Genomic DNA, 15,275 nt, shown 5'->3' with positions numbered 1-15,275 from the left:
ATCAGTATTGCCTTTGCTTGTAGAAATATTCAGAGAAAATGTGTGGGAAGTTGACTGTTGACCTGGGGTGTATTCATTAGTCGGATTCTGTTACAAAACATTTAGCAATGGAAACAATTTACTCCAAACTGAAAAAGTTTTGCAATGAAAACCAGTGTTTCTATTTGACAAATTCAGGTAGGTCCCTCCCATAGAGAATGATAGAGGCCAAAAGGCCAGTTTAGCATGGGCAGCAGCACCATTGAGGGCTTCCACCATTTTAATGTCGTCAATTGGTGGGACTTCCAACTTCATGTCCAACCAAGTCATCAGGAGGGATCAGCCAATCGTGAAGAAGAAGATTGACTACTTTAAAATAGAGATGGTGTCAATGGCGCTATCCATGATGATCATAGACGGCTATAATGGCACAAATTAAAAAAGATGAGTCCTCTATCTATCTCTATGGTCCCACCCCATTTTGTTAAGTTTACTCCAGGAACCCAACAGAAGCTAACAGAGCAAACAATTTTCTTTTGCAAAACATTTTGCAACAGACAAAACATTTTGCAATGGAATCTGACTAATAAATAAACCCTGACTTAAAATAAACTAATAAACTATAACAGGGTGGTGCCTCCATGAATTCCGGTAATCATGTGAAGGCTAGTGCCGGCCCTTGGGTTAGGGTAAGTGTTAGGGTTAGGGTAAGTGTTAGGATATAGTTATCCTGTGTGTGTGTGTATCCTGTGTGTGTGTTTCTTTTCTCTCCTTCTCCCCTCACAGGTGAAAATCATCACTCCCCAATTAGTCAACAATCAATCATCAATCAGAAGACACACCTCCTCCTATTTCCTAACCTATCACAGTTCCTTCTCCATGGTTTAAAAATCCCATCATTTGTTTGTTCTAGAGCTCAATCTCTCTGTAAATGCCATGTCTGTAGGTTAGGTGTCATAACCTCTCTTTTGTTTAAGCACCTCATAGCACTTTGTCATCACCTGTTAAGTACTCATGTGTGTTTTTCCTCCTTCTCCCTCAAGGTGAAAATCAACTCCCCACCATCATCAATCATCAATCAGAAGACACACCTCCTCCTATTTCCTAACCTATCACAGTTCCTTCTCCAGGTTAACCTCATAGCACTTTGTCATCACCTGTGAGTATTGTTTTTGGTTATGGTGTTTGTTTGTTGCTGGTGGAAAAGGGGGAAACCAAGACAAGTCGCCCATGGGCATACACTACCCGGTGAACTTTGTTAAATACACTAGTTAGAACTGGGCAGACCACCCACTGTATTTTTGGTTAGGTTAGTTAGCTGTTGTTAAAGTAGGCTAGTCTAGCTTAGGGGTGTTTTTGAATACTTATTGTTTCTTTCCTTGGGTCCAGCTCAGCCCCTTTTCCTGCTCCCCCATTACCGTGTGTTTATAAATAAACCTGGAGTTTGACGGTAGATTTCTGTTGTCGTGGTTATTTCGTTCACACTTTTACTTTGTTACAATAATTTGCATGAGTTATGTTACGGGTCTCATTACCATCCCCCTAGACTGTCGGGCCAAAAGGGTTCGTTAGGGCAAGGGTTAGGGCAAGGGTTAGGGCAAGGGTTAGGGCAAGGGTAAGGGTTAGGCTAAGGGTTAGGGTTAGGTTAAGGGTTAGGTTAAGGGTTAGGTTAAGGGTTAGGTTAAGGGTTAAGGCAAGGGTTAGGGCAAGGGTTAGGGCAAGGGTTAGGTTAAGGGTTAGGTTAAGTGTAAGGGTTAGGTTAAGGGTTAGGTTAAGTGTAAGGGTTAGGTTTAGGGTTAGGTTAAGGGTTAGGGCAAGGGTTAGGTTAAGGGTTTAGGTTAAGGGTTAGGGTTAAGGGTTAGGGTTAAGGGTTAGGTTAAGGGTTAGGGTTAGGTTAAGGGTTAGGGTTAGGTTAAGGGTTATGGGTTAGGGTTAAGGTTAAGGTTAGGGTAAGGGTTAGGTTAAGGGTTAGGGCAAGGGTAAGGGTTAGGTTAAGGGTTAGGGTTAGGTTAAGGGTTTAGGTTAGGGTTAGGGTTAAGGGTTAGGGTTAGGTTAAGGGTTAGGTTAAGGGTTAAGGGTTAGGTTAAGGGTTAAGGGTTAGGTTAAGGGTTAGGGTTAGGTTAAGGGTTAAGGGCAAGGGTTTAGGTTAAGGGTTAGGTTAAGGGTAAGGGTTAGGTTAAGGGTAAGGTTAGGGTTAGGTTAAGGGTTAGGTTAAGGGTTAGGTTAAGGGTTAAGGCAAGGGTTAGGGCAAGGGTTAGGGCAAGGGTTAGGGCAAGGGTTAGGTTAAGGGTTAGGTTAAGTGTAAGGGTTAGGTTAAGGGTTAGGTTAAGTGTAAGGGTTAGGTTTAGGGTTAGGTTAAGGGTTAGGTTAAGGGTTAGGTTAGGGTAAGGGTTAGGTTAAGGGTTAGGGTTAAGGGTTAAGGGTTAGGTTAAGGGTTAGGTTAGGTTAAGGGTTAGGTTAAGGGTTAGGGCAAGGTAAGGGTTAGGTTAAGGGTTAGGGTTAGGGTTAAGGGTTAGGTTTAGGTTAAGGGTTAGGGTTAAGGGTTAGGGTTAGGTTAAGGGTTAGGTTAAGGGTAAGGTTAAGGGTTAGGTTAAGGGTAAGGGTTAGGTTAAGGGTTAGGGTTAGGTTAAGGGTAAGGTTAAGGGTTAGGTTAAGGGTAAGGGCAAGGGTAAGGGTTAGGTTAAGGGTAAGGTTAAGGGTTAGGTTAAGGGTAAGGGTTAGGTTAAGGGTTAGGGCAAGGGTAAGGGTTAGGTTAAGGGTTAGGGTTAGGTTAAAGGGTTAGGGTTAAGGTTAAGGGTTAGGGTTAAGGGTTAGGGTTAGGTTAAGGGCCAGGTTAAGGGTTAGTTAGGGTAAGGGTTAAGTTAAGGGTAAGGGTTTAGGGTTAGGGTAGGGTTAAGGGTTAGGGTTAGGGTTAGGATTAGGTTAAGGGTTAGGTTAAGGGTTAGGGTTAGGTTAAGGGTAAGGGTTAGGTTAAGGGTTAGGGTTAGGTTAAGGTTAAGGGTTAGGTTAAGGTTAAGGGTTAGGTTAAGGGTTAAGGGTTAGGTTAAGGGTAGGTTAAGGGTTAGGGCAAGGGTAAGGGGTTAGGTTAAGGGTTAGGGTTAGGGTTAGGTTAAGGGTTAGGGTTAGGTTAGGGTTAGGTTAAGGGTTAGGGTTAGGTTAAGGGTTAGGTTAAGGGTTAGGTTAAGGGTTAGGTTAAGGGTATAAGGGTTAGGGTTAGGGTAAGGGTTAAGGGTTAGGTTAAGGGTTAGGATTAGGTTAAGGGTTAGGTTAAGGGTTAGGTTAAGGGTTAGGTTAAGGGTTAGGGTAAGGGTTAGGTTAAGGGTTAGGTTAAGGGTTAGGGTTAGGTTAGGCAAGGGTAAGGGTAAGGGCTAGGGTTAGGGTAAGGTTAAGGGTTAGGTTAAGGGTTAGGGTTAGGTTAAGGTTAGGTTAGGGTTAGGGCAAGGGTTAAGGGTTAGGGTTAGGTTAAGGGTTAGGGCAAGGGTTAGGGTAAGGGTAAGGGTTAGGGTTAGGGTAATGGTTAGACACAGGAGGGTTAGGGTTAGGGTAAGGGTTAGGGTAAGGGTAATGGTTAGACACAGGAGGGTTAGGGTTAGTGTAAGGGTTAGGGTTAGGGTAGGGTTAGGGTTAGGGTAAGGGTTAGGTTAAAGGGTTAAGCACAGGAGGTTGCACCTTTAATTGGGGAGAACGGGGGATCCAAATAAAGTGTTGCCCATCTTTCTCTTCCTAATAGCTGTAATTGCATGGATGTGTACTTTGACCTATTTGTTTTTCTGTTCTCCCTCCTCTCAGTCCCTCTGTCTCTCCCTGATTGCTGATTGGAAAGAGGTACGTCGTCAGTCTGATTGTGTGGGTGTGTGACTGTGGGTATGTTTCTTAGATTGTGTGGTGCGTGTCTCCCTGACTCCCGGCGACAGTGGAAAGAGAGGCGAGGCGCAGGCAGTGATGGACATGTATCAGGAGGGATTAGTGGTAAAGATAGGCAGGCGTGTTCTCTCTCTCTCTCTCCCAACTGTTTAAACTGCTAGTGTCTCATCTCTCTCCAAACAACTGACTGCTCTCATCTCCCATGGCTCCGTAATATTTGTCTGTGTGGGGGTGTGTTTTTATCTTCCTGTCTGTCTGTGTGTTTGAGAAAGTGATTCAGTCTCTCTTTCTGTGCGATGGCACTACTGCCTAAGGAGGCAGAACGATTCGATGGGCTATCTCTGCTATACTGGTATGTCCCTCTTTCAATTTGTTTTCCCTCTATTTGCTTAATCACCCTCTTCACTCTTAATCTAGTTTCTCTTTTTAAGTCATTTTTAAATTGAAGGGTGAAAATATGTACAGTAATTTACATTTTGTTGCATCTAAAATTCTACTTCCTTTCACCTCTGAGCCTTACAGTAGGAGGAGGTGCGTGTGTGTGTGTTGCTCAGAGACTTGTGCAGGGGAAGCAACAAGGAAGCCTTAATGTGTATGTGTACTTGACTGTTCTTTGCAGTAATGAACGAGTTTAGCTGCTCTACATATGTAGAGTTGGAGATGGATCCTATAGACGGAGGTTTATAAATGGCCTATAGCAGCTGGAGCCCTGTGACCGCTCCTGGCCAGTCCTGTCACAGCAGGAGGACGAAGGGAAGACAGATTAGCCCATATTAAGTGATCAGTTACATGTTTGTTCTAACTGTTTGTTCTAACTGTTTGTTCTAACCGTCGATACTCCAAGTAACTCACTACATTCTTAGAAATAAAGGTACAATTAGGAACGAAATAGGGTTGTTGAGAGCAATGCCATAGGGGAACTATTTTAGTGTCTGAAGAACCATACAAAAATCCTCCAGGACTGGAATTGAATAGCCCTGCTGTAGGGTTTTAAGCTTATTTGCATATTTCCCAGGGTGCCTTTGGAGTGAATTTTAGAGTTACCAGTACCACCCATGACTGTGGTTGTTGCATTCTTTAATTTTCAGTCCTTTTCCCTTTACCAAGTGAGATCCTAAGTGAATATGTTGTAATTAAAGTGTCATTTAAAAAAATACAATGCATATTTCATGATGCCTTCTTCTGAGGGCCTAGTTGTACCCTCATACAGTGGCCTGAATCTCACACTGGAAAACACAAAAATCCTGTTATTCTTATGGTAGTTTATGGCAACAAATTACATGAATTACCCCCAAAAAAGTATAGTATGTTACTGTAAATTCAGAATAACCTTTGATTTAACAGTAAATTACTGTTATTTTTTTACAATTTACGTTAACAATACTGTACTTTTATTTTTTTATATTTTTTTACAGTAACTCACAGGTAACTGGCTGCTAATAAATTACCGTAAAAACTATAGGATTAGCCAATTTGCTGTGTGCTATGAAAGGTACACGTCTGCAGGCTTCAATACATACAATAACCTTTTAGAATTCTGAAGAACTGTAGATGCCACTCAAGAACGCCACAGTTAACTCAAAAGGTTATCTATCGGGCAAGGAACATTAAGAGCTGAGGAAGAACCATTTAAGAACCTTTTTTTTTGTGTACAACGACTCACTCACTACAATGTCTATTGTAGTGTTTATTGATTGTTAAGGGTTAAACAGTGTGTATGTGACACTCGGCTATATAAAACAAATAGGGGTGAATGCATTATAGTCCTTTTGTAGGCTACAGGAACAACAGCTGTTTAGTGATCTTACTATGAGCCTTCGGAGTCTGTCTTGGCCATTTGTCTATTGGTTAGTGTAATCTCCTGGGCTAAATTTAGAAATGTGGGCTTTTGTTGTGAACGGGGATGGGGAAGAGTAGAGGACGGAGGAAACAAGAGGACAATATGGGAGGGGAAATGAGGGAGGAGACACAGAAATGACAGGAGATGGAAGGGAAAAAGGAGAGGAGATGAAAGTAAATGAAAGGAAAGCCGGTGGTAATGATTAAACGAGAGGAGTGAATAGGAAGGGAAAGAAGAGGCAGAGAGAGGAACCGTAGGAAACCAGGTCAGCTCTTCCTAAATCTGGAGGGTTGACCTCTTGTTGAACCCTTTTCCTCTGCTACTTCCAGGGTCATGAGCAGGGCAGAGACGGGCCTTTTCCCTCTATTCCTTCATGAATGGAAACCAGAGGTGGCATGCCTATTACGGTGTTAGGGACGGAGTCCCACTTGTAATTGGTCAAAATGAATAATATGTGATGGGTAAAAAAAAAAAAAGTGAATATATTTTCATTTAAAGAAAAATATAGATTATATAGAAAATATTGGATTATGTTTTAAATGCTAATGAAAGTGCAGTAAATGTGTACATTTTCCTGTTTGAAAAATATATTGTTCAAAACAATCTGTTCAGTTACTTTGCCCCTCAGTGACTGTCAACAGCAGCTCCGGCCTCCATGAACATTGCTTGGATTGTTTTACCAGGTATTTTCTATCAGGGCGAACTGCAGCATAAATCATAACAGCACAAAGTAAATGGACCTCCCTGAAATGTGCTCAAATGTGCATGTCTACCTTTGATAAATAATTAGCTCTTATTCAGAGGGCTTTGGTTATATGAAGACACATTTCAATGGAATGCATTCAGTTGTACAACTGACTAGGTATCCCCCTTTCCATACCAATTTCAACTCTTTCTAAACTAATATCTGAGTAACTCAGAAATATGAAGTTATTTCAGAATGAAAGTTACTTGGCTAGAAGATCATGCTTTGTGACAATATGTTAGCTAGCTATCCCCAGTTAGATCATGCTTTGTGACAATATGTTAGCTAGCTATCCCCAGTTAGATCATGCTTCGTGACAATATGTTAGCTAGCTATCCCCAGTTAGATCATGCTTTGTGACAATATGTTAGTTAGATATCCCCAGTTAGATCATGCTTTGTGACAATATGTTAGTTAGCTATCCCCAGTTAGATCATGCTTCGTGACAATATGTTAGTTAGCTATCCCCAGTTAGATCATGCTTTGTGACAATATGTTAGCTAGCTATCCCCAGTTAGATCATGCTTTGTGACAATATGTTAGCTAGCTATCCCCAGTTAGATCATGCTTCGTGACAATATGTTAGTTAGCTATCCCCAGTTAGATCATGCTTCGTGACAATATGTTAGCTAGCTATCCCCAGTTAGATCATGCTTTGTGACAATATGTTAGTTAGCTATCCCCAGTTAGATCATGCTTTGTGACAATATGTTAGTTAGCTATCCCCAGTTAGATCATGCTTTGTGACAATATGTTAGTTAGCTATCCCCAGTTAGATCATGCTTTGTGACAATATGTTAGCTTGCTATGCCCAGTTAGAACATGCTTTCACTTATTGCATCTGCATGCTTGTTGCTTTCTCCCTGGTTTCCACTAGTTACCACAGCCATATTGTAAAAATGAATGAAAACAGAAATTTGCTTTTTGTTTTAATTTAAGGCTAGGGTTAGGCATAAGTTTAGCAGTGTGGTTAATGTTGTTAGGGTTGGTTTTAAAATCAGATTTTAAGAAGAATAAATTGTAGAGATAGGAGGGGTTTATGACTCTGTAGCTGTGGTAACTAGTGATGACCATTCTCTCTGGTGCACTCATTTTGTTCATGAGCTGGCTGCTCGTTCTAGCACAATCTAATCTGTTCCAAACTATGGCAGCATGTACAGCAGTAGTCATTCGTTTTTTTGACATGCAAGATGTAAATAGGTATGGTTATGAAGTTGTTCAAATTCACAGATCACTTTATATATCTTCTCAAATAAACTACCTGTAGTTCGAAAACTTGTCATCATATTTCTGTCATGCTGCTTCGTTGACAACACCAACCACCTGGTGCTCCGGGTATTTAGCCAATCAGTTGCTGCCGCTGACGGAAACTCAGGAAACCAGGTCAGCTCTTCCTAAATCTGGAGTGTTAACCTCTAGCTGAACCCTTTTCCTCTGCTACCTCCAGGGTCATGAGCAGAGCAGAGACGAACATGCCGACACTCCATCAACTTCTGAGTACTTATATATAATTTTCCCGTGGACATCAATGAAAGATTTATGCACATGCTTTAGTTACGCAGGGATCTGTTGTAAAAGCATTCCACAACTCTAAATCGGTCCATAAACTGACAAGGTGTTGGATGATGAAAGCTATAGGATAGCAAATGTGGGTAGATCTTCTATGACAATTGCATTTATTATCTATCAGTTTGTAACAGGCAAAAGTGACACTACATTAGCCGTTACAGGTTAGGTACTGTTTGGCGTAGCACAGAGAATTTTCAACCAACCTTAACTTGGTGATACTTCCTCAATTCTCGATTTGCAAGACAACCAATGTCTTCTAAACGTCCATGTCTAGTTGTCTAATGCTCCGTTATGAACCAATGTCTTCTAAACGTCCATGTCTAGTTGTCTAATGTTCCGTTATGAAATGAAATCAGTTTTTTGCTTAATGAAGTAATCCAACAATGTGTATGACGCCATCTTGTCTATTTGAAATCTTCTCTCGTTGATTGAGACATCATCATGACATGCAGCACTTTGAGCATGACACCCACCTGTCTCAATAATGAGGGAAGATTTGGAATAGACAAGATGGCGGCGTAAAATGGTTGGATTATTTCATGGAGCAAAAAATCAATTGAATTTAATAACGGCGCGTTTTCTAAATTCAAACAAACCCCGGAAACTAGACATGAACTTTTAGAAGACATTGGTTGTTTTCCAAGTCAGGAATTGAGGAAGTATCGACATGTTAAGGTTGGTTGAAAATTCTCTGCGCTACGCCAAACAGTACCTATCAGACAACTGGAACTGGAGTAATGGTCTGACCAGGTGATATTTAAAAAATAATAATTTTATAGACCAGTTCATGTTTTGAATAGTCAGCACATGTAGCAGATGTCATATGGCCCTTTGGTGTATATCGTGGCTTCCCCTTCTCTCTCTCACTCGCTTTCTCCCACCAAGTTTTAAGACTTAACAACAGGTCATAAATTCCTGGCAGAGACTCTCTTCCCCTGGTCAAGAAGAAAGAGAGAGGAAAGAAACCTATGGAACAAAGAGCTTCTCTTTGTTCAACTCTGTCGTGATGTTGTATTGATTAATGTGCTGCTCGTCGATTGACAGGTTAACAGGTTAACCTGTTGAAACTCCCCATCCCGGATCCGGGATCGTGACTAAAGCCTCAGGCTCATTAGCATAACGCAACGTTAACGATTTCTGAAAATCGCAAAAAAAATCGCAAATAAAATGAAAATAATGCGCCTGCTCTCAAGCTTAGCCGTTTCTTAACAACACTGTCATCTCAAATTTTCAAAATATGCTTTTGAACCACAGCAATTGACTAATTTGTGTAAGAGTATGCTAAGCTAGCTTAGCATTTTGAGTAGCATTTAGCACGCAACATTTTCACAAAAACCAGATAACCAAATAAAAAAAATAATTTACCTTTGAAGAGCTTCGGATGTTTTCAATGAGGAGACTCTCAGTTACATACCAAATATGCAGTTTTTCCTGAAAGCGTCTGTGTGTAGGAGAAATCGTTCCGTTTTGTACATCACATTTGGCTACCGAAACGAACCGAAAATTCAGTCACCTACAACGTCAAACTTTTTCCGAATTAACTCCATAATATCGACCGAAACATGGCAAACGTGGTTTGGAATCAATCCTCAAGGTGTTTTTTCACATATCTCTTCATTGATATATCGTTCGTGGAAGCCTGCATTCTCCTCTGAATTCTGTGGAAAAATACTTGCAGCTGACTTTTGCGCACCAATTTCGCGCAGGACACCGGGCGGACACCTGGTAAATGTGGACTCTTATGGTCAATCTTCCAATGATATGCCTACAAATACGTCACAATGCTGCAGACACCTTGGGGAAACGACAGAAAGGGCAGACTTACTCCTCTCGCATTCACAGCCATATAAGGAGACAATGGAAAACAGAGCCTCAAAAATCCTGCTCATTTCCTGGATGCCGTCTCATCTTGGTTTTGCCTGAAGCTCACGTTCTAGGGCACGCACAGAAAATATCTTTGCAGTTCTGGACACGTCAGAGTGTTTTCTTTCGAAAGCTATCAATTATATGCATAGTCGAGCATCTTTTTGTGACAAAATATCTTGTTTAAAACGGGAACGTTTTTCATCCAAAAATGAAATTGCGCCCCTAGAGTTTCAACAGGTTAACGGTTTATAATTACGTGATTAAATGAATAAGGCAATTATTAACCTATTAACCTGTGGCACCATGGGAAAGTTTTAGCTTTATTGAGTTTCTATTTCCCAAATTAACTCAAAGAATATCAGAATATCGATTTTATAACAGTTGCTAATTAGTCCATTTCCTCCACAGTCTCATTCTGAATGTCGCATAATCCAGGAATCTGCTCAAACCCGAGTCTTGCCAAATAAATCCCCCCACACCAATTGAGTTGATTATTTATTTGCTAACAAGCTTTAATGCTAATATAAGATACACAAACACACAGTCTAGGCTATGGATTAGAACTTAGTATGATAAAACAGGCCACTAGGGGGCCAATACAATTTGACACGTGTTACACAAAATGGGGAGAAAAATACACTTGGGTGCATTTGTCAGCTATGCTTATTTGAACCCTAACCTTGCCCCGAACTGCTGCAGTTATGGGTCAGAATATAATGATGTAATTACGTGTTGAAACTGTCCAATGGGGTGTCTCTGTGTGGACCGGATTCCGACCTCTCTGTTGGCGGTCCGTCTTCAACCTGGTGTCACTCTGTTCTCCTCACGATGTCAGTGTCTCTTAGTGGTCCGTTTCCTCACTCTGAAAAGGGGTCTTCTGAGGAGAGCTGAATCAGCCGTGTGGATGGTTCCAGCGCGGGAAGGAAAGCAGTGTAGACACACGGTTCCTTGAGAGTGGTGACCGGGTGGTCCTGCTTGAATTCACACCCTTTAGATACAGCTACTCGTCCGCAGCATAGGTTGTTAAAAGGTTCCTTTGTCTTCTTCAACCTTGTGTTGCGTTTTGGGTTTGCTGACCACTCAGACCTTGGCTGCAGTTCAGGGTCACTTAGTCTGATATGTTAATTCTTAACTCACAGGTTTTATACCCTCGGGTCAGGAATGGGCATTTTCGCCTTTAGGGCAATTCTCTGGGCGTACCAAGTTATGAGCATTTTACTCAGATCCAATTTAGACAAATAACTTCACATTTCATCTTTAGAAAAACTCCCAACGCTCTAACCACTAAGCTACCTGCCACCCCATTCATTTTCATATTCCATCTATTGCCATTACCACCATTGTGGCTGACGAAACCTATTGTCCCAAAGTCCATTTATTGCATGTTAATGTTCTGAGGCCGGATCACCATAGTGAGAGAACAAAGGAATTTTGTCTGCTGCCTTAGATTTACAATGGGCGTGAGGTGTCATAAAACCCCCATACCTCGATACCTCTCGAACTCTTCCCCTCTGGTGGGTGTTAAGAGATCTCTCCGTAGGATTGTGGTCCATGGTAACCTAACCCAAGCAGGCCAATCATGACAACTCCTAATCCCCCATAGTGGAGGATTAAACAATATTTATATTTTTGAGAATGTGGGAATGGTCCGTTGGTATTTAAAGTACAATCCTGTCGAAGTTGTTTTATTTTGTGACATCAGGAATGGCTACAATTCTATAGGCCACGGAGACCATACAGCTGTAGTTGTGAAAACACAGCTGGAAATTGTTAAACTCTGAGACTATCGATCACTAAAGAATAAGAGCAAACGTTAGATGTATAATTACTAAGCTGCAGCTGGAAATTACGTAAATCTAGTACAAGAATAGCGAGAACCGTGGAAGCATCTATTCTATGCAATGACCATCTGTAGACCTGGCGTATCCATTACAACAGACACTATCCAGAGCCGCGGACAAAGCTACAACCGCGAAGGACATTGTGACTTCTGGGGAAGTTAACCAGAGACTCTCTGATGAACTGACTCTCCAGGAGACGGACCGACGATTCCAACAGAGAAGACAACAACGACATACGGGCGTAAATTTATACATTGCAATTATTCTCGAATGAGCGGCCGTTCATGTGTAAATGATTAGCATTTCAATTAATATAATTATCAACTGTGTAGTGAATCCATTTTGTCTTTCCCGCTCTTTCTCAGTCCCCACCCCTTTCCTTTGTCTACCAAGCCTTCATATCGCTATCGTCCGCTAGGGACTTTTTCTTTGCATCATGTTGTAACCCAAATGTCTACTGTTTGTTCATGTAATTCTGTGTGATTATTTAGTTACTTAATAAATAAATAATTAAGCCAATTTGTATATCGCCGATTCATAATTTAGGCTAGGATTCGTACAGATATCCAAGTGAACTGATGAATTAATAATAATATTTAATTAATGAGCGACTGTTTTGATAAGATATGAAAATATCTGAAGAGTTATATTTGGGAGTTTGACACTATATAAATGACATTTTTACATGGTGCCCCAACTTCCTAGTTATTTAAAGTTACATGATTAGTTTAATCGCATAATTAAATTGCACATAGAGAATTGATTCGATAATATACAGTCTTCACATTTAATGATAGTCCAGACACGATACAGATATACAAGAGATATTTGCTGAACACAACAACCTATAAGTTTGTGGACTGGATCTTGATTCTGGTACAGTACCTGTGGTGTAAAAAAGTGGTTTATTTTCATGACCAATGTCAGCCAAGTAAAGCACAAATTAGTGAAAGGTCTGGCTGCCAAATATACGGAACAGGTGCTGGGTACATAGCACAAGCTGTAGGGCAATAGATTAAACACAGAGGTCAAGCAGCTGTTGGAAAAAGAAAGCCCCAATGAATGATCATCTGTTAGGAAGTCTTCTGAAGGTTTTCAAGTCAAGACAACAGTTGGAACCGCAGTACATGGAGAACGTAAACAGCATACAGCCACACTGTCTGGACCACAGATGTACTGTTGTATTGACTGTAAAATATAATGAATGCTCCCGCAGTTTATTGTGCCAGAGCATTTATCAGTGTTTGGGTATCAGTGTTTGGGTATAAGTACTGTGTATTTTTGTACACAGCACTTGCAAGTTATTGGATGTGCGTACACTACATTTGAAATTAATTGTATTGACTGTTGTCATCCAATGCCCTAGTTTGAACCCAGAGCTTTGTCCTCTGTTTCTTCCTGTATCTGTCTGTTTGTCCAGAGGATTACCTCCCAGCCCTGTCCTGTCCTCCCAGGTCTGCAGATTGGCAGCGGTGTTTTCCAATACCTAATGCACCTGTTTAGACTGTAATTACTTTTTTCATAATTGAAAAGATCTAAAAGCTCTTTGCTGCTGTAAACCATTTACTCCCATTGGTGACACAGCATGCAACACACACACACACACACACACACACACAAGGCCAAGAGTTTCTCCTGATCACATGATGTGGCCTGGAAAACCTTTTGACCGTCCTCATACAATGTACACGTCCAGCATAATGGCATTAATTCTCAACAACAAATCTTCTTTTCAGATTGGGTAAGTCCTTGGTTATTACTGTCATATGAAGCATTTTAATGCTGTGAATGGCTCATAGGGAGATTGGTCTGGACAGCCTGAGCTGATGTCAGTCAAAGTCCCTGTGAAGAGATGAGACGGTGTGTTTTTGTTTTTCCCCTGATGCTGAAACCCTGTCAGTTTGTGTCTGGCGGCTGCTTCTGACCCCACATATACTCAGAACGCACCGAGACAGACTCTCCACACACACCTGCAGCCGCTCTGGATTACCACACACTCGCCTCACACACTCGCCTCACACACTCGCCAGACACTTTGGTGGCTCCGGAGACCACACACTCGGCTCACACACTCGCCTCACACACTCGCCAGACACTTTGGTGGCTCCGGAGACCACACACTCGCCTCACACACTTGCCAGACACTTTGGTGGCTCCGGAGACCACACACTCGCCTCACACACTTGCCAGACACTTTGGTGGCTCCGGAGACCACACACTCGCCTCACACACTTGCCAGACACTCTGGTGGCTCCGTAGACCACACACTCCCTAAACACACACTCACTCGCGGCGGCTCCTGACACATTTCAGCTCTTCTGTAAAGCCAGTCCACAGCTGGTTATGGAACATATTGGTGTGGCTCTGGGAACCTATTCTAACGAAATCCTTTGGACAATGATTCAATTACATCTTGAGACCGGAGATGAAAGCTCATCCGATGAACCATGTGGCTGTGAGAGGTCTCTTTCTATCTTAATCTCTTCCATTCTCTTCCTCTATCCGTCATGAGCCTTCTTTTCTTTCCATCCACAAGGAAGGGGTTTAAAATCATATTTATTAGTTAAATGGGTAAACGTTGGGATGACGTGACCGAGAAGGTGTTTGTGTGTTCCAGGACCGTCATGGGGCCTCACGGCATCAACCGGGCCATCGAGAGACTGGAGTTCTGCGACTGCAAGAAAGGACTGGGTCAGTATACAACTTGACCTCCAATGTAATATGCATTATGAATGGATGTAGCTATAGTCTATATATGTTTTAATCAGCTATAACTGGGGCCCAGAGGTTTCCCTGGTCAGATTATGTAGTCAAGGAAATACTCCTGGCCCTAGTAACGAATGATTATTATAGCAAGTCGAAGGGCGACATTTCCCTCCACAAAAAGAGCTGTGCAGTGAGCTAACGTGCCGCAATATTCTAAATAGTGGCAGCTCCAATACTGTACCTCTCAATTGCTCTAAAATGTGCTTTCTGCTTAATAGATTTCCACTATAACCTTTATCTACTGGGGGTTCATAAAAGGTGTTGCTTTTGTCTCTTATTCCTCATCCAGGGGTGAAGATCATCGGTGGCTACAGAGAGCAGACACGTGAGGAGTTTGGGATCTTCATCAAGCGGGTGTTACCGGGAGGACTGGCTGCTCAGGATGGTACGTTACTTTCTGATGGTTTTTGTTTTTGGCTAATTTAGTATGTTGATAAATAACCTCTATTACAGATGATGATGTCAAAATTCTCTCTCTCGCTCTCTCTCTCGCTGTCTCTTTCTCTCTCTCGCTCTCTCTCTCGCTGTCTCTCTCGCTCTCTCTCTCTCGCTGTCTCTCTCACGCTCTCTCTCTCTCGCTGTCTCTCTCTCGCTCTCTCTCTCTCGCTGTCTCTCTCTCGCTCTCTCTCTCGCTGTCTCTTTCACTCTCTCTCACTGTCTCTTTCACTCTCTCTCTCTCGCTGTCTCTTTCTCACTCTCTCTCTCTCGCTGTCTCTTTCTCACTCTCTCTCTCTCGCTGTCTCTCTCTCGCTCTCTCTCTCGCTGTCTCTTTCTCTCTCTCTCGCTGTCTCTTTCTCACTCTCTC

At 42.0% G+C, this 15,275-nt stretch overlaps 1 protein-coding gene across 1 annotated transcript in view; it reads left to right on the top strand.

The window, feature by feature from the left end:
- Positions 1–4,134: 4,134 nt before the first annotated feature.
- Positions 4,135–15,275, top strand: part of LOC135523408 (syntaxin-binding protein 4-like) — a 90,045-nt gene continuing 78,904 nt past the window's right edge. Inside the window, exons 1-3 of the mRNA XM_064950058.1 lie at positions 4,135–4,195; positions 14,322–14,395; positions 14,760–14,855. Of these exons, the coding sequence (XP_064806130.1) occupies positions 4,140–4,195; positions 14,322–14,395; positions 14,760–14,855 (226 nt within the window). The 5' untranslated portion in view covers positions 4,135–4,139. The remainder of the gene's footprint in view (positions 4,196–14,321; positions 14,396–14,759; positions 14,856–15,275) is intronic.

The sequence above is a fragment of the Oncorhynchus masou genome, chromosome 31 (assembly GCF_036934945.1).
Source record: "Oncorhynchus masou masou isolate Uvic2021 chromosome 31, UVic_Omas_1.1, whole genome shotgun sequence".
Classification (NCBI taxonomy): Eukaryota; Metazoa; Chordata; class Actinopteri; order Salmoniformes; family Salmonidae; genus Oncorhynchus; species Oncorhynchus masou.
The sequence above is the reverse complement of the archived record's forward strand: the minus strand, read 5'-3'. Positions and strand labels throughout refer to the sequence as shown.